This window comes from Equus quagga, chromosome 1 (genome assembly GCF_021613505.1).
Source record: "Equus quagga isolate Etosha38 chromosome 1, UCLA_HA_Equagga_1.0, whole genome shotgun sequence".
NCBI lineage: Eukaryota > Metazoa > Chordata > Mammalia > Perissodactyla > Equidae > Equus > Equus quagga.
This window is the reverse complement of record NC_060267.1, coordinates 72,362,487-72,389,898: the sequence shown is the minus strand read 5'-3', so window position 1 is coordinate 72,389,898 and position 27,412 is coordinate 72,362,487. Positions and strand designations below refer to the sequence as shown.

The following is a 27,412-nucleotide window of genomic DNA, read 5'->3' as shown; positions in this document are numbered from 1 at the left end:
TCCTCACTCAGAGCCCTATTTCCAAGGACAACTTTGCTCTGAACTTATATGCCTTAGTCTCCCTAACCCAAGTTTCATATGGATTATTCAGAAGGTCAGGCACTTCTAATCAACTTCAGCTTATTAACCATCCTTTACACATAGCCTTTCCCTCTTTCCTAACCAGGTCAAAAAGTTTCCTGTCCGAAGACTTGTTTGGTATCTTAATCCTCCTACCTTCTGTATTATTGCACACCACTCAGCCAAACAGACATACTGACACACATAACACACTATACCCTCTCTGGACTGGCCTGGGCAGCACTACCACTTTAAGTGCCAGAGACAATGAAAGAGGCTTCTGTAAGGGAGTCTAGTGTGGTCAGGAGTTGTCAATGATCCATGTATAAAAGATATATTTGAGGGAAAAAAATGAGTAGCTCTTGCTCTTCGAAATCAAAATATAGTTTTACATTTGGTATCAATAAGATAAAACTCATTAGAGACCTTAAAAGTAGGCCTTTATACAATACTAAGGAGAAATCTTAAAACTGTGCCGTGGAAAGACCACTAGCATTGTTCTGGTAGAGGGTGTGCAGATTCATGAGAACCAGTCTTTTTGGATAAATTTAGCTAATTTTTGTGTTCTTCATTATATGTACAAATATAGAGAATGCTGATGATAATTCTAATATCTGGTTCCCGGTCTTGATAATCATTGCTTATGTATTCAACACTAGAGACTTTTGTTTAGTTTTTCTGTTGTTTGCATATATCATTTTAAATCTGTGCCCTTTCTCGATTGCCCCTTCCTTTTCCTTTCTTTCTTCAAGGCTCTATCACCCGCCATGATATAGACTCTCCACCGACTTCAGAGCGTGTTGTCAGTATTTACAAGTATGAAGATATTTTTATGCCCTCAGCTGCCTATCAGACCTTCTCTTCTCCGTTTTGTTTGCTTCTCATTGTTGCCCTGACCTTCTACCTATTGATGGGAACCCCTTAACCACAGCTGCAAAGCCAACAGAGTAAATGGATTAGGAAATCTTTAGTGTAAATATATTTTTAAAGAATATGCAGGATAATTTTAGCTTCTGTTATTTAAAAAAGACTCATCTGATTTCAGCTTTTTGGAAGAAAGAGCAAACTTCTTTTCTAATCAAAGAGGATTGTTTAATAATGACCCCACACTTTTGGAAAGTACTTAAAACTTTTCTAAGCACTTTCAAATATGTTTTCTTATTTGAGCTTCGTAACATCTCTGAGTTGACTTGATGAAAATTATTATTGCCATCTTACCGAATGGGATTTGAGACCCAGGAAGGCTGCCTTTTTATGGCCCACATGCCATGTAGCTTTGGCTACTTGGTCAGATAACACATAGCGAGGTAGAGAAAGCTAGGCATAGAAACCATGTCTCTAAACAACCTTTACTCTTCCAATTGCAGTTCAACAGACTTACTTGGAGTATTACTAAAGAGAACTTCACTGGATGGCCTTAGTTCATGGTCAGCCTTTTAGGCAGAAGAACTTTGAAATTTCCATAAAGCATAAATGCTTTCGGATAATTACATAGCTGATGGGGAGAATGGGGGAGATTACAATGGTATTAAAATGATTCATATTTATTTGAAATTTCTTCTCAATTAGTGAGTAGGTGCAAGAAAACGTTTTTATTGCTGTTTGGAACAGTTAGAAATGGAATTGTGAGTGTTCCTGAAAATGTAAAAGGATATTAATAACAAAAAATATGGGCATCCTTAGCAGTTAGAATTTAGACTCTTCTACCACTGTATTTTATATATTAAGGTACTTATCTGTGTTTATAATTCATTCTGTTGTCAGAGTTGGTATACATTGAGTAGAATTAAATATGTAATCACCTTAATAAAATCACCTTAATAAAAATTTATGGCATTTTGATAATAAATCAACATTTTGAGGGGTTGTGGAGATTTAGAGTAGAAACTTTTTAAAGATGAGTTTTTTTTCTTTTTAATTAGAAAATGGGAAATGACCCATAAAGCGAATTCACCTAGAATGTCCATTCAAAGTGTTCAGACTTGTAAATTGGACTGGCAGTCAGCATAATTATAATAATGCCTTGACTTAACGCATTTTCTTTTTTTCAAAGGAACCCAAATGTTCCTTTGTTCCACATGTCTGTGTTAACAGCCCATTTAGAGAAAAAGAGCCTATGAGCGTACACTGCTGAGGCATTTCCTTTGTGGAGTTCTGGAGTCCTCTGGCTTGCCCCCCAACCCTCATTGCTTTAAAGCTGACTCCAGCTTTGTGGGTTTTGTGATTAAACAACACTGCAGACTCTGATTTCTGATGCCATCCTCGGAATTCATGTCAGTGGTGAACGTCTGCCGGTGGGGAGAGCTTTCACATTCTTCTGGAGTTGAATGAAAATAAGGAAAACATCAGGATTCTGTGACATTGCACAGTTTACCAAACTCTTCCGAGGACGTAGGAGAAATAATCCTTATTGCAGATGGGGAGAGATTAAATAACATCAAGTGAGCAACGGAACAGGGTAAGATTCAAATTCAAGACATCTGGTGGTGGCCCCACCTGACTACCATCGCCTCCCCTAACCGAGTCCTCCTGTCATGGCTAAGGATGGCCTGTGTATCACCTTCTAAGTTATAGCGGTTGTTTAGTAGTGAGGATCCTGAGTATACAGGTGCCCACGTTGTAAATAAGAAAGCAAATATTTTTATATTTCACTCTCTTATTTGTATCATATTTCAGCTATAAATAGATTAAAACTAAAGAGCAACTTGGCTAGTCTCTGTAGCAGGCAGGGAAGGAATAACTTAATGGATTGTCCTTCTGCTTACATTTCAAGTCAAGCTAATTATTTCACAAATTGTTTTCCTACTTTGATGACCAGTTTTGTGTATTTGTGCTTAGAACTTTCTAGGACTTCTCATTGCCATTAGGGTAAAATGCAAACCATTTGATTACCTCCAATATCCTCTTTGCCACCACTCCTCGCTTGCTATGTCCCAGCAAAACTGAACTGCTCTGAGTTCTTCAGACCTGCTTTCTCACCTCTCAGGATGTTCCCTGGGCCCAAACATTCTCCACTTCCTGTGCTTGCTGAACTCCAACTCATCTTTCAGGTCACAGCTTAAATATTCCTTCCTCCAATTCCTGGACTAGGTAGGGTTAGTTTCCCACCAATTGCTCCCATAGCACACTGGGCTTCCCAATCATATTACTCATCACTCTTTATTGTAGTTGCTGGCTTGTCCTCCCTGCTAACTCCCTAATGCAGGGACCATTTCTTGTTACTTGTCATTGTAGCAGACACTACTACATAGTACGGACTCGGCAAACATTTGTCGAATAGATAAATAAATGAAACTATGCTTGTATGGCAAGTTCATTTGGTTCAGAAACCTTGTATTTCATGAACATTGCCTGACTGGCTAACGTTTTTATTTTCTTCCATCTGTGATCAAACGATTCCGTTAACAAACACCTAACTTTGTCTTGAAACACAAATAGAAAGATTGTTAGTAACAATGCTGCTTTGCCCCGCAGTGCACCTTAATTGACATTTTTAACAATAATCATTATTCAGAAATAAGAATTCACAGATCAGGGATGCAGAACAGCATTTGACCATCATCTTAGAGAATCTTCAATTTATAGACATTCTGAAATGAAAACTCTGTACTTCAATTTCATTCATTCTTACCTAATATAAGAGAATAAACTTCTGTTTTATCTCTTTATTCCAATTTTCTGACATAGTACTTGTCACAGGGGAGATGCCTCACCAATATTTTTTGTAAAATGCCTAAATTGAGTAATGATGCTAGCTAAATATATCTGGTGCTGTTCTAAGCACTTTACATGGATTTATTCATTTAATCCTCACAACAACCAGAGGAAGTAGATTCTGTTATTAATCCCATTTAACAGATGAAGAAATTGAGGCTAGTCATTTGGCATACATTACCAGTGCTGGCAAGGACGTTAGAGACCATTTCATGGGCTAATTTTACAAAGGGGCAGCAGAGGAGGCCTGGGGAGGTGACATGATTTCCTCCACATTCATGCCTTTATGCACACTCATTAAACGGTTTGTTAAATGGAACCCACCATCTACATTCAACTTAGACAGGTGCTTTTTTCCCCCTTTACTACTTCACAATGACCAGGAGGACTTTTTATAGTTGTATTTGGGGAAAGAGGTACATTTTACTTTCTATGAACTTTCTTCTCTTCTTAAAAACGTTTAAATTCTTTACCAGTCATTTTAGTGCTTTTAATAGTTTTTTGTTTTTTTGTTTTGTTTTTGTTTTCAGTAATACACAGATTGGACAAGACTAGAAGAATGTATTTGTCTTAGTTAATTTTTAGCAGTGACTTCCCTAAAGCCCAGGTCTTCTAACTTGGAGCCCAATGCCCTTCTATTGCTCCCTTGTAATCTCAAAGATGAATTTATGAACACAATTTCAGACAAAATGCAGGAGCCATATTTAATTATCTTGAGATGGCTCTTGTCATTAAGGAAATCAGAAAGTTTGGACAACTCATGGATGGATTTCCATCCCAGATGGTTTTTACTATATTTCTGTAATTAAGTTTACTGTCTATATTCAGGATTTTGTGCTTAAGAGATATTACCACTGAGGTGTGTTATTCTTCACTCTAGCCTAGGGGTCAACAAACTTTTTCTCTAAAGGGCCAGCTGGTAAATATTTTAGGCTTTGCGATCTCTGTTTGAGCTGTTCAACTCTGTCACAGTAAAGTCAGAGCTGGCTAAGCAGCAGTTTCATTTTACCTAAGCTGTGGCAATCATGAGGGACATTTACTATTGAATTGCTTTTCATGGTGGGGATTACAATGTTTCAGAGTAATTTATTTCCCTGTAGACATTTAAAAAATGTAGACTTTTTAAAAACTGTTATCAAAATCTGTTTCACCTACTGGAGTGTTTTACACCTGTTACTATAGTATCTACCTTGTGTATCATAATGAAAAATGTTTGAGAACCACTGCAATAGGCCAAATGCTGAGATGTGTATACTTTGTTGTATATAATTGTATTGTATATCCTTGTTCTCTAAACAGAACTGGTTATGTTTAGTGAACAGTTTGATTATTATCAGTGTGTTTGTATATATTTGTATATACATGACAAGGTATGTGTGTTTTTATACACAAATGCCTATGTATACGTACCATGACCATCTGAGGGTCTTTGTCAGGATTGTTTCTGTTTCTGATCTCTTGAATGCTTTAAAACCCAAGAGATAAAACATATGTGTATTACAGGCAAAACTACCCTTGAGTTTATAGTAATTTAGTTTGTAGAAAGGATTCCTGGATCCTTTAATAAGATTTGCCTCCTCCACTCAACATTATATGAATTGTGAAGAATGTATAAAGTATCATTGTTGAGTTTGACTTTTCTATACTGTTAGTTAAGAAACTAAGACTAGTGTTAACTGAGTAAATGGCATGTTGATGCAACCTATCCCTGTTTTGTATTTAATTAGATTCCTTATTCAGTTATTCAATTATTTAATTTCAAGTCAGACTTGTTTTTATATTTAACAAGTGACTTAAGTTATAAGTTCTTTTCACAAAAATAATGGCTATGCTAATGTGATTTTAAATATGTCTGGGGACTGAAAAATTGAAGTGAATCATCAAGCTCTTTGGGATTTTTCACTTAAAATAGACTGATGCTTGACTGCTTTCAGTTTTCCACCTGGATATTTGCTAATAGGTGAATAGCTGTTCAGTTCCATCTTCTGGAGAGTAAGCAATACCCTAGGGTTACGGGGTGCTGGTGGCTGTGGCATTCACCCAGGTCACGAGGGCGGTAACCATTTCATCACATACAATGTGCTGGCCCCCTGGAAGATGAATGCAGCTTCTCCACATGCCTTAGTCCCACAGACACACACACATGCTGGGACAATCTGGCTCCAGGAGTATTAATATACTTTTTTGAGACTGTCTACAAAATACATTTTGTAAAAACAATGCCTTTAAATAGACATTGATGGGTTATATTTCTTTTATAATAATTGTGTACCTAATGTTCAATTGTGATTGATTTTGAAATTTATGTATATTTATAAGCCTGTCCTATGTGAATTTTTACTCTGTGTGGTACCTTACTAATAAGGACATGGATTTCTATTTACATAAAGTGATTGTAGCAATATTCCTAGATGCTCCTAAACGATTGTTCTGTTTATTTGCCATCACAAATACTTTTATGTTTAGAGGATTATGTTATAGTTAGAATATATTAACTAGATTTAAACTTTAAAATATACATTCTCAACATGGTTTGGAATTCTTCCTCTTGACGTAATTAAAGTTAGTTTATAATTCCTTACTGCTTTGCTCTGGTGCATTTTTGGTTTTGTTTGTTTTACATCCTTGCATTAGTAAAGTCTCCCTGGGTCTGTAGACATTGGAGAAGATGACAGCCTGTCTTGTTTGACAAGGAGGAAAATCACGTTGCAGTCGTTGGGTAAAAATCCTTGTAGACAAACAATTTGCAAAATAAACCTGTATTTCCAGCTTCAGCTTAATACCTTTATCAAATGGTAAATGGAAGCCTATAGTCCCACTTAAAGTGTATTAGCTGGTGAATAGTGCGTAACTAGCTCTAAGAATGTCAATTATGAGCTTATTGGTAACTAAATCATATTATGTGTTAAGAATAGTTGAAGTTTAGTTGTAGAGTTTTATGAATCATCAGGGAGCAATGGAAGCTGCAGCAGGTAGTAACTGAGCTGCATGTCCTGCCGGGGCTAGGTTGAGAAACTCAAGGAATGGCATGTTAAGGAGGAATTAGGCATTACCACATTCTCCATTATAGGCTCTAATCCTTACCCTTCCAAAAAACCCCAAACATTTTGTTATTTTGGGGTATTCTATGTTTTCCCCGTGGTACTTATTTTGCAGTATTCTCAGTGGGTAGCCCAGCTGTCAGACCTGACCCCGGCTGATGTTTGACTTCAAGATTTCTTAGGACTCAGTCCCAGGTGCCAGGGCCAGAGGATAAGCTGTAAGAAGAGGCAGCTGAAGTGGAGTGGATGTGAAAGTCACCTGCTCCAGGAGGTCAAGAAGCTTTAACCACTTGTTTACTCATTCATTCAATAAATATAGAGGACTCATGCCAATCCATATGCTAGGCACTACACACAGAGGACTCCAGGAAGAACAGCTCTTGATTTCTGCCCCTAAGAGCTCACAGCCTAGTTGGGAAGTCAGACACATGAATACCGTGACGGTACCTTCTGGTGAATGCAGTGGTAAGGCAATGCTCAGATGTGGTGCGAACCTGGAGTAGGGATTCTCACCCAGCCTGGGGCAACCAGGAAAGCAGGCGATGCTACTGAAGCTGAACCTCAAGGAAGGGGGAGAACTAAAGCAGGCGCGGGGGGGAGGGGGGGAGGCATCTCCAAGAAAGGGGACGGGACCTCAGAAGAAGCGACCGGCAGGATGTGTTCTGGAACCACTGTCATTTGACAAGGCTTGTATCAGTTTCCTATTGCTGCTGTAACAGATTACCATAGATTTAGTGGCTTAAAACAACAGAAATGTATTCTCTTGGAGTTCTAGAGGCCAGAAGTCTGAACTGAGTCTTATGGAGCTACAATGGAGGTGTTGGCAGGGCTGGTTCCTTCTGGGAGCTCCAGGGAGAGAATCCTTTCTTGCCTCTTCCAGCTTCTGGTAGCTGTGGCATTCCTTGGCCTGTCGCCTCGTCACTCCAATCTCTGCCTCTGGGGTCAGATCCTTCTCCTCTCCTGTAGTCTAATTTCCCTCCCGCCCTCTGATAAAGACACCTGTGATTACATCAGACCCCATTGGTATAAACGAGGATCACCTCCCCCTCTCAAGATCCTTAATCTAATTACATCTGCAAAGTGCCTTTTCCGTGTAAGGTAATGTCCTTCACAGATCCCGGGTATTAGGACCTGGATATCTTTGGAGGCCATTGTTCTTTCCACCACAATGCTGGAGGATAAAGGATAAAATGGGGAGTGGGGAGAGGTAGGCGGTGTGAGCAGAGGCCAGATCACAGAGGACCTTGCAAGTCATAGTCAAGAGCTTGGACACTTTCCCACGGAGTAAGGAGGCTTTGAAAAGATCAGATTGTATTTTAGAAAGATCACACTGGCTGCAATGTAGAATTGACTGGAGTGGAGCAAGAGGGTGGGCAGAGAGACCAGCTAGAGGCTGCAGTGACATCAGTGTGGTGCCAAGAGTATAGAAACAAATAACCGCTTAAAATTCAAAACCAGCAGGACTTGAGTCTCAAATAAAGACGGTTTATTTATAAATGAAAAAGGATTAGTCTGGCCAATCTGAAATGATCCACCATCTTCTGGTTTTCAGTCTTGCTCTAATTTGTAGCAGAAGGCTGGCTGTTGATACACCAGGCGGCCTCAGCCTTGGTTTGAGTATATCGTTGGGAATAGAGTCCAGGAAGGGTGGGCTAAGAATTCCAAATCCTGATCCCTAACTCTCAAGCTTCAACTGGTCCAGATACAATGGAAATCACTCTAGTGAAGAGGAGGACCTGCCCCCGAACGACACTTAAGGCCAGCCACTTTCTGGAGAGGGAGTTCTGGCTTTCAGCACGTAATTGTTATCACAAAATTCACCTTGCAGATGCCCACCCTCTCTACCATCTTTCCTCCCATTCTACAAGACGAAGGGGGCGCTGCTTTGGTTGCAAACTTAAAAAAAAGTTTGTATGTTTGTTTCTTCCCAAAAGAGCTGCCCAAGCTTCTTTTTATTTATCTGGCCCTCTCCTGGGTACACGGGTCTCAGTGGGGTTCCTTGAATCAATTTGATAATCTCTTCCCTGACCTTTTACAAACTGATAAAATTGTCTTTGTTGACATGGCATGGAAGGTTAGCTGCAGCTGATCCCACAGACCAGAAGGACAGGAACCTGGAGGCAAGAAAGGCTACAGTGGGCTCAGTGAACTGGCAGGACCTGCACTGTAAGTGGGGTCATGTGTCCCAGTGTGGGAAGAGGAGGAAGGAGCGGGAGGAGTCAGGGAGTCAGGTAGGCGCTGATGGTGTCAGACTGGTTTGCATCATTTGTCCTTCAGCCCCTGAGATTTTTTTTAAAAATCTGTTAGCAATTTCTTACATACGCACTAATTTTGACTTCCCAAACTCTTTTCTTCTAAACCAGGTATCTGTGTTTTTAGTCTACCAATTTTATCTAGTATCAGACACTTGGTTCGTTGCAGTAGGGAAGGCAAATAAGTTTCATCTTGTGTGCTCACTTTGTTCAGTTGGTAGTGGTTCTCTAGAATGTTCAGCTGTGAAGGATTTTGAGGCTGGGTCTAGGCTCAGTGAGAAAGAGTTCGGTGGTTGATTGGCATGTCTGTCCTGGACTGAGCAAAGGAAAGTGGTAACTCGTATTTGGAATCTGACTGCATGTCTGTTTGATTACATTTCCACGTGGTCTCTCCTCCTGCACTGTACATACCACTTTGTACGTGATCGTAAGTACTGGACTCTGTAGAAAGCAGGCGTTCAGTACAAGTCAGTAAATGTTTGCTGAGACACTTGGAGGACTCTGGGATAGACACAATGTCCTGGAGAATCCTCTTGCTGTCTACGTTTGTTTTATCTCTAGGGCTGTTATCTTGATACCTTGGGAGTCTGTGGACATTAATTGTTCAAGAGGTGCCTCTTGGCATCTCTAGGACAAAATGGAGAGCCACCCTTGAGAGCCACTGTTGGGTTCTCGCCATGTCCTAGGCATTGGGCTGCTGCTTTAGACACTCTCTCATCTTATCCTCACAGCAAACGATGATGTAGGTATTATCACCATATCAGGCAGAGAGCTTTGCAGAAATGTAAAATGTAAATTCTGTTGCAAGAAATGTAAAACCCAACTAAAACTGGCTTAAATGATTAGGAAATTTATTGATTCATACAATAGGAAGGCCAAAGGCAGTGTGGTCCCAGAGTCAGCTTGATCCACTCCTCTGAGTCCATTTCATCTCCACTGTATCCTGGATGCCCAAGGAGGCTGTTCTTCCATGACGTCGTCGCAGTGAGTTGCTGTGTAGGGCCAAGAAAGAAAATCCAAGTGTTTGCGACAACGTGGATGGACCTTGAGGGTATTATGCGAAACGAAATACGTCAGACAAAGACAAACACCGTATGATTTCACTTATATGTGTAAGACAAGCAAACACTGGATAAGGAGAACAGATTAGTGGTTACTAGAGGGGAAGGGGTCAGAGGAGGGCAAAAGGGGTAAAGGGGCAAGTATGTATCGTGACGGATAAAAACTAGGCTATCGGTGGTGAACACAATGCAGTCTATACAGAAACTGATATATAATAGTGTACCCCCGAAATTTACACAATGTTATAAGTCAATACGACCTCAATAAAATAATTTTTTTTAAAAAGGAAAGAAAACCCAAGTACCCTAGCATTTTGGAGGAGATGCCTAAAAGCACATGCCCTGTGAGCTAGAGATTTAAGTGGAATGTGTGTGCCCTTCTCAAATTTAGTTTGTAGGTCCTACATCTCAATATTTTAATTTTTCTCTGCTCTCAACCATAAGAATACCTGGCAGAAACATCCCCAGTGTTTCAATACTATTTTTCACAGGAAGCACAAATAGGCTTTTTTGAAATCATACCATTCATTCACTTGCTCAGCAAACACTGAGCTTCCACTCTGTACTATGAAGATCCTATGCTGTGTCAGGTGCTGGGGACACAGAAATGAAGCAAACCCATGTAAATGATCGTAGTGTGGTGAGTGCAGTCCTAGAGGGATGAGCAAAATCCTGCGGGAACCTAGCCTTGCGTTAGGCTATATAAATGTCAGTCTAGTTAGTTTCTAGTACTTCAGCCTTCATTTCTGTTAGAGTTCCATTTTTGACGAGAAATTCTGTCAGAGACCTGTCAGTTCTATTGCTTTGGCCATGAGAACAGTTTTGAAATGTTCAGCAATTTTGCCTTTCATTGACACTTAGAAGCAGAGCACCATGACAGGGCATTTTCGATTTGCTGAGCTGGGGCCCCAGCACAATTTAGGCACATTACCTCTGCTTGCTCATGTCCAGGGCATACATATGTCAGTTTTTGTTTGTATCCATTGATAGATGATTTCGTTATGTAACATGGAGCTTTCCTCTTGTAACTAGAGGAAGAGAGCCGAGTCTTTGGTTGGAGGAGGACAGAGGGGATGGTTTGATCTTTGTCCCCTCACTGACCCTTGGATGGGTTTTGAGCCCCTGTACTTTGAGGCCTGAAGGCCAGACATGAAGGAAATCTTCATGAGAGGAGTTATCATACATTGGGCACAAGTGACCTGGTCTAGGGCTTGAGTGACAAAAGGGCACAGAGTCAGCAAGTCAGGAAGAAGGACTTCCACCCTATCTCTGAGTGGAACCCAGCTCTGCTTTTGCACCCAGAGGATTACAAGTTTGGGAGCATCCAGGATCTGGGAATAATGACACAGGTGCTGGACTCAGTGAGCTGTGTGGGCAGCAGGGTGGACAGAGGTGGTTGGTGGCTGACTCATGTCTCCGGGTGTGTGTGAGGCAACCCCTTTGGAACTCCCTAGAAGCTGCTGAGGACTTTTTGGGAGAGAGACTGAGGCATTGTTGTTATATAAGTGGGAGCCTGAGTCACTGTAAAATGGACACTGAAAGCAGATGTGACCATAGTTTGTAATCATAATCTCAGCAGCCGTAGACAAAGTAGTTAAGAAGCAAAGCAAATGGCAGTACAAGGGAAGCAAAATATTTACAGAGTCCAAGTCCAAAGACCACTTGAAAAACAAGGACCATGACCTGAAACCTAAAAACAAGGTGGAAAGGAATTACTTTTTCTTTATCCACTGAATCCCCTTGCCTCTAAGTCTTAGTAAGCAGGAGTTTCTTCATCTGAAAACTGTAGATAAGGATACCTGTCACGTCTACTTTAGAAGAGAAACAAAAATTATATTGAAATTAGTAGGAAAGCTTATTGCAAACAGAAAAGGGATCACCTGCAGGATTTCAAAGCACTCACATATTGATATTCAATAAAAGCTTGCTTTCTTTCCCTCTTGTCTTTCCTTCTTTCTTTCTTCTTTTTTAAAAAATAAAAATCTGTTTGAGATATGTTATGAGTAGTAGGCTCGGATCCCAGGATCTTTCCAGCAGGAGAACAGAAGCACCTTGCACTGCTCCAGAGCTTCCTCTTTTTCACACAACGCTGAGACAAGAGCTTCTATTATTATCATTCCCATGTGACAGACGGAAAATTTGGGTTGGGGGCTTAATTGACCTGACTCCAGGTCTCAGAAAGAACTAATGGCAGTTTGAGACTCTGATCTAGAGCTCTTTCAGGAGTTTAGATTGCTCCCACACTGACACCTGCACCAATGGTTGTCAACAGTTGTTGCACATTACACGCCTCTGAGGAGCTTTAAAAAACAGGCTAAAGGATCACCTGTTAGACCAATTAGCATGGTAGGTGAGAGAATAGATTTAGGAGCTAGACTCTGAGTTTGAATCCTGCCTCTGCCACTTACTGGCTGTGCGACCTTGACAAGGTACTTCTCTGTGCCTCAGTTTTCCTCTTCGTAAAGTGGGGATAATAACACCGCCTTCTTTGTAGGGCTGTTCTAAGGATTAAATGAGTTAATGGGAATGAAGCACTTAGAACAGGGTCTGCCATATGGTAATCGCGATTTAAAATCCTGCCAACTACACAAGAGCAAACACTTTAAGTGTTTATTAAATAAATAAATCAATAAAATAGAATCTGGGGATACGTCTTTTGCTAAGTACTCCCCCATGGGATTCTACTGTGCAGCCTGGGTTTTCAATCTGTGACTGCAGTGCCTCTTTCGAGATTCCGCCTCCCGAAAAGTTTATATTAACCAATGGGGTGAAGGGAGCTTTTTTTTTTTCCTTTCCCGGTGGTAAACTGTCGAGCCCAAAAACCTGTTACCTGGATCCTGCAGGGACCAATGAGCCCGGGGGGCGACGGAACTCGCCCTATACTTTCTGGGAGTTGTAGTTCCTCAAAGGTCCAGTAAGCGGTCGGTGGCCAACTAGGAACTACAACTCCCACAATGCCACGCGCCGCGCGCCCTGCCTCTCGCCCGCGGCCCTCGCCCAGCTTCCCAGTACCGCCTCTCGGGGGCGGCAGCGGCAGAAGTGCTATGGCCGACAACGACGGCAGCGGCGGCGGCTCTGACCAAGCGCCGAGTCCGCGGGGCTCCCCGGACTCGGCGCCGCAGGTCCCAAGCGCGGTCGGGCCGGGCAGCGGCGGCGGCGGCTGCGGGGAGACCCCGCGGACGGCGGCGCTGGCGCTGCGCTTCGACAAGCCCATCAAGCAGGCCTTCTACAACACCGGGGCCGTGCTGTTCGTGTGCCTGTGCTGCGGCGCCGCCGTGCTCGTCTACTTCATCCTGGAGGCCTTCCTGCGGCCGCTGCTCTGGGCCGTGCTGTGCGGCACCTTCCTGCACCCCTTCAAGAGCTCGCTCACGCGCCTGGGCCGCCACTGGCTGCAGCGCCTGCACCGCGCGCACACGCCCATCGTGCTGGCCGCGCTGCTGCTGCCGCTCTGCTTCGCCGACTACGGCGTCGAGGCCCTGGGCGAGCAGGCGCTGCGCCGCCGCCGCTTGCTGCTGCTGCTCGGCGCCGGCGGCCCGCTGCTCTACGGCCTCTACAGCCTGGGCAGCTACCTGGGCGTGCAGGTGCTGCTGGCCTACGCCGGCGCGCTCATCTGCCGCGGGCTGGACTACTTCAGCAGCCTGTGGGTGAGTGCACCCGAGCCCCTCCGTGGTCCCGGCGGGCGCACAGCACCCGTCGCCACACCCCTAGTTCGCCGGGGTGCGGTCCTGCTGCTGGTCCTCCCTGGGCACGGGCGATCAAAGGTCCACACTTGGGCGGCAGTGATTGTCAGTCTCTGCCTTCCTCCTCATGCACTGGAGGAACTTGGCGCACTTCCTTGCAAAGAGAAGGAGGATGTGGTTTGAAACAGCCTCCCTGTCCCCCGCCCCCATCCTATTAGACCCTCTTAGGGGACGTGTCCCCTGTTGGGAATCGCTGTTCAGCATCAGCAGGTGGACTTGAACTTACCCCTGGGCAGAAAGTGGGGGTGCCCCGGCCATCTTCCCTTCTGCTCACCTGGGACTTTTTTGTATGTCAGAGCTGGAAGGGACTTTAGAGATTCTAGTCCAACTTGCCGTCCCACAGATAGGAGAGGTGACTTCTTACGAGGCTAGAGCTAGTTAGGGACAAAGGGGACGGGTTGACTCACGTTTCTCAAGTTCTAAAACAAAGCTTTCTTAGTAGTCCGGGGCCGCGTCTCAGGTGATTTCAGGATGCTTTGTACGAGGCACTGGGAGCTGAGCCACCTGCGCCTGTTCCTCGCCGTGCTTTCCTTTTTGGGAACTACTTAAGTTGGACAGTACATCTCCTCCCGCCAGGGTTACTTGAGCAGACTGGGTGAAGGAGAGGAGGGTTTCTGATTCTTGGATCACTCTGAGCTTATTCATAGAAAATCAGGGAGCTTTAGAATTGGAAGGGATTTCAAAGATAATCTACTGACACGTTTCCTAACTCAGAGCAGATTGTAGACCAGTTAATTATACAAATATTTAACTGGGAACTGTTAAAAACAGGTGGATATTTAGTGCACAAGAATGCTAATTCACCACCAACAACTACCATTTAAAAATAACTCCGTTCACTTTTGTCAGAGTTCAATGCACCTTGACATCAGGTTGCAAAGTAATTCCCCTTATCTGTCAGGCAGGGTTTTGACTTGCCCCAAGGTTATCGGTAGAGTGATCATTGGTCACAGAACTCCTGTTTTTGCTTGCTCTATCATTACCACCTCTCAGTTCAGGTTAAAAGTTGATGATATTGAGGGCCAGCCTGGTTGCACAGCTGGTTAAGTTTGCACGTTCTGCTTCGGTGGCCCAGGGTTCACTGGCTTGGATTCCCCATGCGGACCTACACGCCACTCATCAAGCCATGTTGTGGCAGGTGTCTCACAATATAGTAGAGGAGGATGGGCACAGATGTTTGCTCAGGGCCAGTCTTCCTCAGCAAAAAGAGGAGGATTGGCAGCAGATGTTAGCTCAGGGCTAATCTTCCTCAAAAAAAAAAAAAACTTGATTATATTGTTAGGTACTGGGCTTTGTGAGGTATTTAAAAGGAGTAAGGTGCAGGCTGTCTTCAAGGTGCGTATAGTCATACGTGAGCATATTGTCATGGAGGTGACAGACACAGATAAGTGTTAATTACCCACCAGTGATGGGCCAGCAAAGTATTGCAAGGTATTGGGGAGTGCCTCATCTGTAATTTTGGGATGCTGCCTGTGTGTACAACTGTTCAGTGATCAGGTAGAAGTCTTGGCCTCCAAGAGGCCTGGGCTCTTTCAACTGTAGTGGGAGGGAGGGATGTGGGATCACCTTCTCTCACTCATGGGCTTGCTAGATTGTCAGGGGAAAGTGATCCTAGAATTAGTTTACTCCACTGCCTGCTGCTTGCCACTCTTTTTTTTTTAAAGATTTTATTTTTCCTTTTTCTCCGCAAAGCCCCCTGGTACATAGTTGTGTATTTTTTTTAGTTGTGGGTCCTTCCAGTTGTGGCATGTGGGACGCCGCCTCAGCATGGCCTGATGGAGCAGTGCCATGTCTGCGCCCAGGATGCGAACTGGTGAAACCCTGGGCTGTCGAAGTGGAGTGCGTGAACTTAACCACTTGACCACGGGGCCGGACCCATTGGCACTGTGGTTTCTCAGGGCCAGAGAATGTGATTTTCCCAAACTCACTCAGATTGTCAGCAAATCCGCATTCACATTTATGGAGTCCCCGTTCAGCGTTATTTCTCCCTTACCTTGTTTCTTAAGTTGGTTGAATGTCTCTTATATAGAAGACAGAATACTGTATGCTGTTAAGAAATATGAAAACTATTATGACTTGATTCCTATCCTCAAGAAATTCAGTCTTGTTGAAGTCAGACACATTTATAGATTCTGCTAACATTTTTGACTGTTGATACTGCAATCTACTGTAAATTACTGTAGGCAGGACCAAGCAGCATATCCACTAAACTGTAGGAAATTAGAAAAGAAAGGCCTAACATATCTAAATAGTGTATTTTCATGCTAGAGTAAGAAGTTGAATACATGGGTAAATTGGCATGATTAGTGGAAAATGAGGCATTTCTGCCTGTCTCTCTTAAATAGTAGAAAGAGATGAGGAATTGAATACTTGTGAAGAAAGGCCCGCAGCTCAGTGTGTATAGCTTTGAATATCTTCTTACTGAAAATAAACCCTCATCTTGTCTCTTACTTAAATACCCTTGTATGGGTTGTGGATGAGCGGAAAAGAAGTAAGGGCCAAGGTTGAATAAGCTGGAAGGGGAGAGGAAGGTCAAGCCAATCAATGATTTTACAAAGGCTTGAAACTCGGCTGTTTGGGTAAAGTGGTGGGGGCAAGGGAGAAGAGGAAGGGGTGAAAAAGCCATTCTAAAAGAGACAGTATGAGTTAATTAGAAAATGAGTAGGGAGTGTTAAAGGGGCTGAATTGAAAGTGGAGCGTCGTGGTTGATGTGAGTTTGAGAGAAACGCGGCCTACAGTTGTGTTTTCTTGAAGCGGCATTTAGGGGTGGGGTTGAGATGGGGGTGAGGTGCGCCTGGGAAGCAGAGACAGGGCGTCCTCAGCTCCCAGCCAGAAGTGCTGATCAAGGCCTGACATGAAGTGAAATCAGGTCATGTGACCGGGCAGGGGGCCCACTCTCCGACTTTCTATCTTGTAGTTCACAGCTGGTTTGGTTTTGTGAGCCCAGGCAGGGCTGCCTGTTATAAAAAAAAAAAAAGTCTTTATGCTTTCTAGACAACTTGTAAATTTGGGCCTACTGCTGAAGAGAGCTATAGGTGGGAGACGCAGAGAGAAAAGTTACATGGAAGCAGGTCTTTGTTTTGGAGAGCTGACAATTCATGCATTTAAGATCCAACATTTGAGCATCTACTGTGTGCCGGACACTGGATTAGATGCTGTCATGTGTGTTATTTCATTCTCACAACGGTCCTGTGAAGTAGGAGGGAGGAGTTTCATAGGTGAGAAGACTGATTTAGAGATTGATCTGTTTGTTCTATTAGTAAGTAGCATTCAGCAGACCTGTCAGCACTTGAAGTCCCTTTGTCATCAAAACTTCTTCAATAAGGATTTAAAAAAGTTTTCCCCCAAAATGTTGTATTTAAATTTTCTAGTTTAATTTTTTTTAAGAATAAATTGATTTTAGTTATTAGGAAAAAAATAGAAGAATATCAGGATTGGACTGACCGCACAAGTTCCCCCCAAACCCCCTGGATTCTAGTCATCTAAAAACTTTAGTCATCTTTCTTTTCTTCTCTTTTCTCCTTGTATCTGTTGAGTTGTTTCCAAGACCTGCCCAGTTTTCCTTTGTAGTGACTTCAGGACTTGTGTTTTCTTTTACCAGTTTATCCTTCCATTTCAGTTCCTCTTCACTCCGCTTTTGGGTGACTTCAGTCTCCTAGCTCTTTTCCTTGCATCTAATCTCCTAACACTCCATCCTGCTTACAAGTGAAAGACTAATCATTCATGGTATGAGTCATTCTTTTTAAACAGTTTGAACTGTGTTAGAATATTGTACAGACTTAGTAAGTGATTTCTAAACACCTAAAAAAAAATCACCTGTTGCCCCAAGCTCACATGTGATTGAGTCCTTAGGGTCCTTGGCCTCTTCCCATGGTGTAGAGTTGTCAAATCTGAGAAGCTCATTTTCTTTGCTGGGAGTGTTTTGGTCTCTGATAGTTCACACTTGTCAGGAAACTTGAAGACCATTTACAGTTTTTGCAATAGTAATGGATTGTTTTCTCCATGGTCTCTGATCCCGTTGTTTCCATTTTACTTTATAAGGAAGCGTGAGGTGGAAAGAATAGGAGCTGAAAGATGAGAAGTCTGTAAATTCTAAACTGAGCTCTGTCAATAACTTGCTTTGTGACCTTGGACAGACCAAGGTCCTTCTCTGGGCTGCTCAGCCCCAATTGTGTGAAGCGTGGGGTTGGCTTGGATGGTTTCTAGGGTTCCTTGCTGTTCAGTTTTACAGATCCCGAGAGTTCGGTACTACTGTCCAAGAGGCTCTTAGGAAGTGTACATTAGCCAGCCAGGCCTACTGCACTCCACTTCTGAACCTTTTCTAGGTGTGTTTTTGCTTGCCTTGCAACAGTATGGAGGAAAGTTTCCAATGCTTAGGTTCTTTCTCAGTTAAAGACTTTGATTGTAAGAGGTTCTTGACTCTAAGTTGACACACCACAAAGAGAACAGTTTCCAAATTAGAATAAAGCTGTTTTTTTTTTTTAAAGATTTAATTTTTTTCCTTTTTCTCCCCCAAAGCCCCCCGGTACATAGTTGTATATTCTTCGTTGTGGATCCTTCTAGTTGTGGCATGTGGGACGCTGCCTCAGCGTGGTTTGATGAGCAGTGCCATGTCCGCGCCCAGGATTTGAACCAATGAAACACTGGGCCGCCTGCAGCAGAGCGCGTGAAGTTAACCACTTGGCCACGGGGCCAGCCCCAGAATAAAGCTGTTTTAAAGGAGAATGAAGTACCTGAAGGGATTGCTGATGGGGGCTGTGGCTCCAGAACTTGGGAAGAAGTCTGTCGTTTTATTGACTTTAAAAGACTTAGGAAACTGTTTTGGAAAAATATGCAACAGAAGAATGCCAAGTTGTTTTTCCAGTTAATGCCCAAATGACAATAAATAAAACAAAGACTTAGTCTAAAAGGCAAAGTCTACTTAGGCTTTAGGCATTTAAGATTTTATTTCATCAGAAATGTATATGTGGTTAATAAGTCAAATGAAAGGAAAATGTGATTGTTTATTAGTTTGCTTTACTTGCAGTGTTAAATAAATGTTGCCCCTTTTATGCAGTCTTATATAATATCCGGCGCACATTGATGCTTTAAAATGTGTTGAATGTATATTTTGAAAAGGACACATTGTTTGAAAGAGCATCAATTTGGGAAACTATGCCACCTCATGTATAAACTGTGGCTCACTGGTTTATGCCTGGAAAAAATTCATACTTGAAGGTTTGCTCAGAGGCTAAACGTATCTTTCTGAGAGACAGAAGTAAAAAAAACTCTCTTAAAGGCGTGCTTTTGGGAATCCATACTAGAAATTAATGACATTTGAATGTACAAATCCTATTTTCAGTAAGTTATTTTAAAGAATATTTAGCAGTTTAAAAAGTTGACTCGAGTAAAACATGCTTGTTATATAAAAAACCATTTAAGCAGCCTAGAAGTTTCTGTGGTAGAAGTTAATCGTCGTCTCTTTTCTCTGCCACCGTTCCCCCCGTGTAGTTGTCACTATTGTTAACTGATGAATAGCCTTCTAAATTTATTTCTATGCGTATGTGAACATTTGAAGTATAGGGTTTTTATTTTTTAAAACAAAATGGGCTAATGTGTGTATAAAACTCCACACCTTGCTCTTCCGTTTATCATTCTATTGTGGACACCTTTCCTTGTTAGCACTTACAGATAGACCTCTTTCTTTTAATGTAGTAGTTCTATAGTATAAAAACTTTTTTTTTCTAGATGCCTTTTAGAAAGTGTTCCTACCAGATTATTTTAGCTCTGAATTTGGATTAGGATAATCTGATAAACATTGGTGATTGTATAATCATAATGGTTTAATAGAAACCGTAAAGTGTTTTTAAATGGCCATACTTTTTGAACTAATGTTCTGTGACTCTTCTGAGGAAACACTTCAAACTACTGAGAAAAAAATCCATAAGCCAAAAGAGGTTTGTGTTTTTTTTAAGTTAAAACCATTTACTGTTTATAAAAACAATAGTACTCTTAGGGGAAAATTCAGTATTTGAAGAAAAGTGTACGGAAGCAAATTACCCCCTGAAATTCAACCATCTAGACAGAATATTTTTTAACACTTTGGTGAGTATATTTTCATTGTTATCAATTTGCACACGCATAAATTTATACTGTGTCATTGAATATAGATATTCATCGCAGCTTTGGAAGTCTGAATAGTTATTCCATTTTTGGAGATACCGTTATTAAACAATCCCCTATGAAATGACACTTAGGTTGTTATCAACGTTTTTATATTTGAAATTGCCACAGTGAACATTTTTGTATCTGTCTGCACGCATGTAGTGCTTCTGTAAACCAAATTCCTGGAAGTGGAGTTGGGGAATGTATTTAATAAGCGGTTATTTTAAAGTGAAATGAGGTTATCTATGAGTTTCTGTTTTACTAGGTGGAAACACATGCTTCTCTAGACCATGAATTTTCCTTAAAAAATCTGAAGTATGCAATCTCTTATTTTTTCTCTCCCTGCAAGTGATACTAATTCCTTATAAGTACAGATAAGAAGCACTTCCTGGAGATTGGTTTAAAAGTATCATAGGCTTAAAATCTGAAAGTGTATACCTTTTGTGATTCTGTAGTTCAGCTTCTACTTCAGGGCAGGCTCTCTTACTTTGTCGTCCCTGACTTAAAGGTCAGCTTTTTTGCCCAGACACTTTTAGTGATGACCACTTATTCTGTTGTTAGACTACTAAAGTTTGTTAGAAAAACTTATCCTCGTATTAAGCTGAAATGTTTTGCTTGCTAATTCCCACCTATTCCTTCTGCCCTCAGAACCACAGAAAATTAAGTCTAATGCCTCTCCCGGATGACATTTTCCCAGCTATTTGATGATAGCTTCAAATCTTGATATTGCCTTTTCTTTTCTAAGCTAAATTTTTTTTTTCCAGCCATATCTGTATCTGCTGTATTGTGATTTCCATCTCCTTTCCCAGTCTGAATTTTATTGCTGATGTGTTTGATAGTGCAAATTCATTGAAACACTTTCCCTGCTATGAGTGTTGCGCTTTTATTAGTCGACACTCACACCAGTGATACTCCTGACTCATACCGAGCTGACGAGTGGCTTAGCTGTCCTCTTCCCATTCTGTACTTCTGCAGCTGAGTTTTGAATTTAAAAGCAGAACTTGGAATTTCTCTCTAGTAAATTTAATCTTAGTTGGATTAGCTCATTGTTCTAACTTCAGGATATCTTTTTGAATCATTATAATCATCTCAGTTTTTATTGACTTCCCAATTTTGTGTAATCTACGAGTTCGATTAATATGCCTTCTAGCCTTTTCTCTAAATTACTGACTTAATGTTTAATAGGGCGGGACTAATTACCTCTGTAGTCCCTGAAGACCATCTGTTTGCTGAGGACCATTTTTATTTCAACAATTTGTAGTTTCCCAAATGGATTGTTTTTATTTTCCCTTGTGAATATTGGAGCAGCTTTTCCTCTTTGTTTTTCTAGCACCACCTGTCTTTCGCCTTATGGTTAAGAAGGCAGACTCTGCAACCAGATTCCTGGGTTCTAATTCTGCTCCGTCACTTTTTAGCTGGGTGACCTTGGGCAGGTCACTTCTCTGAAGTCCCAGTTAGTTTCATCTGTAAATTGGGGATGTAAATAGTACTTACTTCTTGGGGTTATGAAGATTAAATGAGTTTGTGTATATCAAGTGTTAGAATGGGCCTGTCCTATAGTGAGAGTTATGTAGGTGTACTGTTACTACACTCCGATTTTGTTCTGAACTCTACAGTCATGTCTCAAATTCTCTGAATTCCCGGGGTTAAATTCGTGTGGTCCTGTAAGCTTAAACTTTTTTGAAGCAGCTTTAGTTTCACTTCCCATGTCCTCACGTATCTGGGGCTTAAGCTCTCTTTAATATTTCATCTAATAGAGTTGCTTGAGGAAGAATATTTTAATATCCTTTTCATTATGAAAGAATTAATGCTATTAAAGGCAATTTGGAAAATATAGAAAAATAGTAGAAGGAAAAACGACATCTTACCACCCAAGAACAACCACTAACTTCTTAGTACATTTCCTTTTCCCCCCACCATGCAGTAGATATAATCATGTCTTATGATTTTTTTGTATTTTGCTTTTTCTTTAATAATATCGTGGGGATATTTTTAATTATGTGGTCTTTGTTTGAAAAAACCCTATTGTAGTGGTTGCATAGCATTTTATTGAGTGAATCATCCATAGTTAACCACTTCACAGTTTTTGAACTTTTAGATTATCGACTTTTCGCTATTCCAAATTACACTCTGATGAACTTTTTTATTTTTAAACCTTTTTCAGAATCTGTCATTATTTAGTGAGGTTCCAAGGCTGAATTCTCAGGTAAAAAGCTGTAAACATTTTTAAGACCTGAAGACTATTTTTATTGATAGTTATGACCAAAATAAAGTAGGAGGTAATTTTTTTCTGTCTTTTGTAATAATCCTATCAGTTCCTTTTTATTCATTCTCTGAGTTATACTTGAAGGTTTTTCTTTGTTTTAATTTGCCTTTTTTCCCCCCAAGGTTCAGGTTATTTTGATAAGTTCTTGGTGCTCACATTTGTTCTGGATTATGTATTCTGTCCATCTTTTGTAAATGTCAAAATATTAAAATATGAGATTATTAGAGAGTTTCTGTGTAGGCCACACTGATGCTCCGTAAGTGCTGGAGTCGTTTAGTTTTAGTGTAGGGAAAACTGAGGAGGGGCCCCTGGCTGGTTCTTCTGTTTCAAGTCCTGCTGTTTCTCCCTTTATTACTGTTTTTTTCAGCCACGCTTCTTCAACTGTGCCTGTAACTTTGGATGAGGTTCTAACCATCTGTTACCTTGATAATTTTAGCAGGGTCACACTTCAGCTGGCTGCCTTCTTTCTAGCTTTTAAAAATTTCTTTTCACAGTTACCAGCATATTTCCCAGGATCCAGTGGAATCTTTTAACCTGATTCTTTTCAGAAAGCGTCCCTTTTCTTTTCTAAACGTTAATCTATAGAGAAGACTTTAAGAATTCCACAAGATTAAACTGTTAAGTCCATGGCTTAAAAATGGAATATTATATCTTAAATGTCTTTATGCATGCAATAGTTTTTGAGCTTTAATGTAAATTAAAACTATATTTATGTAATTTTTGTTAAAAATATTTAAATAATATCACTACATGGAATTCCAAATGCCTGTTTCTTTCTTCTTCTTTTTTTTTGTGAGGAAGATTAGCCTTGAGCTAACATCTATTGCCAATCTTCCTCCTTTTTTGCTTGAGGAAGATTGTCTCTGAGCTAACATCTGTGCCAGTCTTCCTCTGTTTTATGTGGGGTGCTACCACAGTGTGGCTTGACAAGCAGTGCTAGGTCTGTGCCTGAGATCCAAACCTGCAAACTTTGGGCCTCCGAAGCAGAGAGCGTGAACTTAACCACTACACCACTGGGGCAGCCCCACCTGTTTATTTCAAAACTTGATTTATCTAAATGGAGGATGAAAACCTATACACACTCCTTCCAGCACCACCAGCTTTCATCTTATCTGTGTTGTATCCATAGCTCTCATGCTAATAGATGCTTGCAAATTTTATATAATTGTATTTTTACTTTCATGTGTATGTATTTTACAACTGTGTCTATATTTCATTTATTTAAGATCTGGACGTTGGTAGTTGGCTATGTGTTGGCTGTTTCATTCAAGTGGAATGCAAGCACTGAACGCTACTTGAGAGCAGTTTCAATTCCTGTCTGGATTATATTGCTTTTTCATTTAGGTGGGTCTCTTTTTCTAAGAGAGTCTAGCTTAAGGTCAGCAGAGGCTGACCGTGTGAATCAAAGTGAATTTTTGATAGTGTGATATGTTGCATTTAAAATTCTTTAAAATAAATTCCTTAAAATAATCTTTAGAAAATGTTCTGGTTTAATCTTTCATTAATCTTTAATGAAACTGTTATGCTTTAAAATGTGTATGTTTTAATTATATTGAACGTTCATTTTCAAAAAGGTCCTTTAAAGATAAACATATCTTAAAAAGTAGCGCACACGTGGACTACCATGGCCATTTCTGCGTGTCGTACTTAAGGAGCATAGAGATAAGGAGTCAAGGATGCTGAGAGGTGCTCAGATTCCTGTGTGAGGAACAGTTAAAGGAACCAGAGATAGTTTACTCTGGATACAGGAAGGGGCTGGGACCGCAGGTGTGGGGAGGAAGTGGAGGTGGGAGGATGTCAAATAGGGAAGCCTGTTTCAAGTGTTTGAAGGACTGTCCCGTGAAAGAGAGGTTTAGACAGATCTCTGTGACCGTGAGGGAGAGATGTCAGCAACAAGTAGCTTCCGAGAGAGAAGTCTCTGTTCAGCACACGGACGATCAGCATCAGAGCTGCTCTAAGTACTGAGTTCCCTGTTATTTAAGACTCTTCACTGTCCGCTGAGTGGCTGCTAGGATGCTGTAGTGTGTGTTTTTGGGGACTCTTATCTCTAAGTCTCAAGTCTATGGAAACGTTAAGTTCTAACTAAAAAACAAAATTCAGTCATCTAGACAGGAATAGAGCCTATTTAGTTTTTAGAGCTACTTATTGTTAAAAATAAAATATAAACAAAGTTGATTGACAATATGTCTCTGCTTAGAGTCTGCTGTTGAGCAAAGCAGCCCTCTCTAGCTCTGCTGACTTGGAATGCTAGAGGAGTTTATTAGCGAGGTCCCCTGATGTCTGATGTGACGCATTTTGAGTTTGGGGAAGGCAGAGGGGGGAGGCAGGCAGGTATGTCCATGAGATCCTAGACCAATTCAGGGAAATGCAAATGGCTGTGGGTGGACCTGATCCTTGGCCCCTTGTTAGCATGTTTGCACTATACACTAAGGAGGATACATTGAAGATTTTGTAGTGCTCTTTTGGGCCATTTCACCCCTTCTTAACAGATAGAGTTCACACCTAGTGGTATTTTCAGGAAATCAAGTCAGTGCTACGACTTTAGGATCTATGCCTAGTGCAGGTAGTTCTGGGGTTAAATGGAGGGGTTTGAGTTCCAGATGGTCTTAAACCCTGGATGCACTTTAAAATGAACTTGATTCCTCAGGCGATACAAACCCATTAAAGGTAGGGTGGCACATGCCCAGCCGTTTAGACCAGGGACCTCTGAGAGAAGGGCTGGTCCTACTGAGAGAAGTCCTGAATTGAGGTTTTGTCTGTCTGATGGCCTTTTTTTGAAAAAAAATTTTCCCCATAAAACAATTTTGTTATTAACATATATGCCAAATTGTTCTGCCAGTCTACTAAACTGAGTCTTTTAAAGACAACTGCTGAGTTTTTATTTCACTAAAAATGTTAACTCTTAATAATTTGCAGCATCCCTGGCTGGCTCATGGAGAATTCCAGTATTCCTGGTCATTGTTTTCCTGATGTCTGTGGGCACCCTCTATGAAAAACAGAATGGAAAAGAGTCTTCTGGTAAGAAACAGGGCATTCTATTAATATTATTCTTAAGTATTTGGGAGAGTAGCTTTAAAAGAACATGCTATGATGAAATGGCTTTAAATCTGTTTAAAAATGTGCATTTTTTTCTGAACAGAAAATAAATTTGTTTAAAATATTTTAGGTTATTAGACCATATCCTACCTCCCCTTTTTTTTTGCATTTTTTAATTGAGGTATAATTCATATACAGTCATGCACCACATAATGACGTTTCGGTCCATGACAGACTACATATTTGACGGCGTTCCCATAAGATTAGTACCATACAGCCTAGGTGTATAGTAGGCCATGCCATCTAGGTTTCTGTAAATACACTCTATGATGTTTGCATGACAATAAACTCGCCTGACCAATTTCTGAGAACATATCCCCATTGTTAAGTGATGCCTGACTGTAATATAAAGTTTAACCATTTTAAAGTGACATTTCATACATTCACAGTGTTGTGCAACCATTACTTCCATCTAGTTCCAAGACATTTTTATCACCTCGAAAGGAAACCCCGTACCCATTAAGCAACCAACTGTAAAGTTAGGTTATTTATTTGAGATCTTTCTTTTTTCTTAATGTAGGCATTTGTCGCTATAAACTCCCCTCTTAGAGCTCTTGTAAACTGCTGTGGCATCCCATAAATTTTAATACGTTGTGTTTCCATTTTCTATGGGTCAAGATACTGTTTCATTTCCCTTTTGATTTCTTCTCTGACGCATTGGTTCATCAGAAGTGTTATTTTTTGATTTTCACATATTTGTGCATTTTCCAGTTTTTTATCGCTTGTGCTTTTGGTGTCCTCACAAACCATTGCCAAATCCAAGGTCCTGAATATTGACCCCTGTTGATCTTGTATCCTGCAGCTTTGCTGAATTTATTTATTGGCTTTAATAGATTTTTTGTGGATTCTTTAGGATTTTGTATATATAAGATCATGTTGTCTACGAATAGAGAGAGTTTTACTTCTTCCTTTCTTATATGGATGTCTTTTATTTCTTTTTCTTGCCTGATTGCTCTGGTTAGAATGTCTAGTACAATATTGAATACACCATGTTCTTTGAAAGGTTATTTTTGAGGTACGTTGGTTGCAAGTGGCCTTTAGCCAGAAACAGTTTGTTAAAGATACAGGTTTCTAATGAGTTGTGAGGGATTGGTGGCCAGATACAGTAATGGTTCTCAGGTCATCAGACTGGACTTGTACTTACCCAGCCATGCGGAAGCAGCTGCGAGGCAAATCTGAACAGCATGCAGTTTCTGCAGTGACCGACATTTGTTCCTTGCTCCTTTCTGATGGTGATATGTAAGCTAAACCAGCAAATTGCTAATTGCAGCAGATTTTTAGAAGAAAAAAATTTAGTTTCTCAGATATTAGTTTGTTACAGTTAAGTTAGAAAATACAGAGAAACAAAAAGAAGAAAATAAAAATCACTCAAAATCCCACCGCCCACACATTGTACCAAAATGTTAACTAATGGTTTTTATACCTTCAGACTTTTTTTTAAAACACAAGAAAACTGGATCATAGTGAACCTTCTCTCTTGTAACCCACGTTTTAAACTTAATTATGTCATAACTCTTTTTCTGTGTCGATGAAGATATTTCTACATTATTTTTCACATCTGCATTTTATGCTAATCACAAGGCTATTTGTGCCACTCTGGTGTATTTGTACAGCTACTGTATAAAAGTTTTTTTCTTCTTTAAATTAAGTTGTTCTTTTTTTAAAACAGCATTTTGTGTATGTGTGTGTGAGGAATACTGGCCCTGAGCTAAAGTCCGTTGCCAATCTTCTTTATGCTGAGGAGGGTTAGCCCTGAGCTAACGTCTGTGCCCATCTTCCTCTATTTTGTATGTGGGACGCTGCCACAGCATGGCTTGATGAGGAATGTGTGGGTCCATGCCAGGGATCGGAACCTGTGAACCCCGGGCCAAAGCAGAGCACATAAACTTAACCACTATGCCACCAGGCTGGCCCCTGAAGTTACTCTTTGTTTATTATTTGATTTAGTAAATGAGTAATGTCTGACAACTTTAATACATCTTTTATTCATAAATATTGTTTAGAATTTTAAAATAACTACCTGCAACGAAGAAGCCTT

At 40.9% G+C, this 27,412-nt stretch overlaps 2 protein-coding genes and 1 long non-coding RNA gene across 6 annotated transcripts in view; 2 read left to right on the top strand and 1 right to left on the bottom strand.

The window, feature by feature from the left end:
• The window catches only part of FRRS1L (ferric chelate reductase 1 like), a 28,857-nt gene extending 22,502 nt beyond the window's left edge, over positions 1-6,355 (top strand). Inside the window, exon 5 of the mRNA XM_046685503.1 lies at positions 813-6,355. Coding sequence (XP_046541459.1) covers positions 813-985 — 173 coding nt within the window. The 3' untranslated portion in view covers positions 986-6,355. The remainder of the gene's footprint in view (positions 1-812) is intronic.
• Positions 6,356-9,897: 3,542 nt separating this feature from the next.
• On the bottom strand, positions 9,898-12,352 carry LOC124241079 (uncharacterized). The gene is made up of 2 exons (XR_006889095.1): positions 12,032-12,352; positions 9,898-10,111 (listed from the first exon to the last, which is right to left on the bottom strand). It is a non-coding gene; the product is annotated as an uncharacterized LOC124241079 (long non-coding RNA).
• Positions 12,353-13,165: 813 nt separating this feature from the next.
• The window catches only part of TMEM245 (transmembrane protein 245), a 91,250-nt gene continuing 77,003 nt past the window's right edge, over positions 13,166-27,412 (top strand). For all 4 annotated transcript variants that reach the window (XR_006889090.1, XR_006889092.1, XM_046664633.1 and 1 more), the window contains exons 1-3: positions 13,166-13,772; positions 23,505-23,622; positions 25,195-25,296. Coding sequence is in view for 2 of the 4 variants with exons in the window: in XM_046664633.1 (XP_046520589.1) it covers positions 13,173-13,772; positions 23,505-23,622; positions 25,195-25,296 (820 nt within the window). In the remaining 2 variants the exon portion in view is untranslated. The remainder of the gene's footprint in view (positions 13,773-23,504; positions 23,623-25,194; positions 25,297-27,412) is intronic.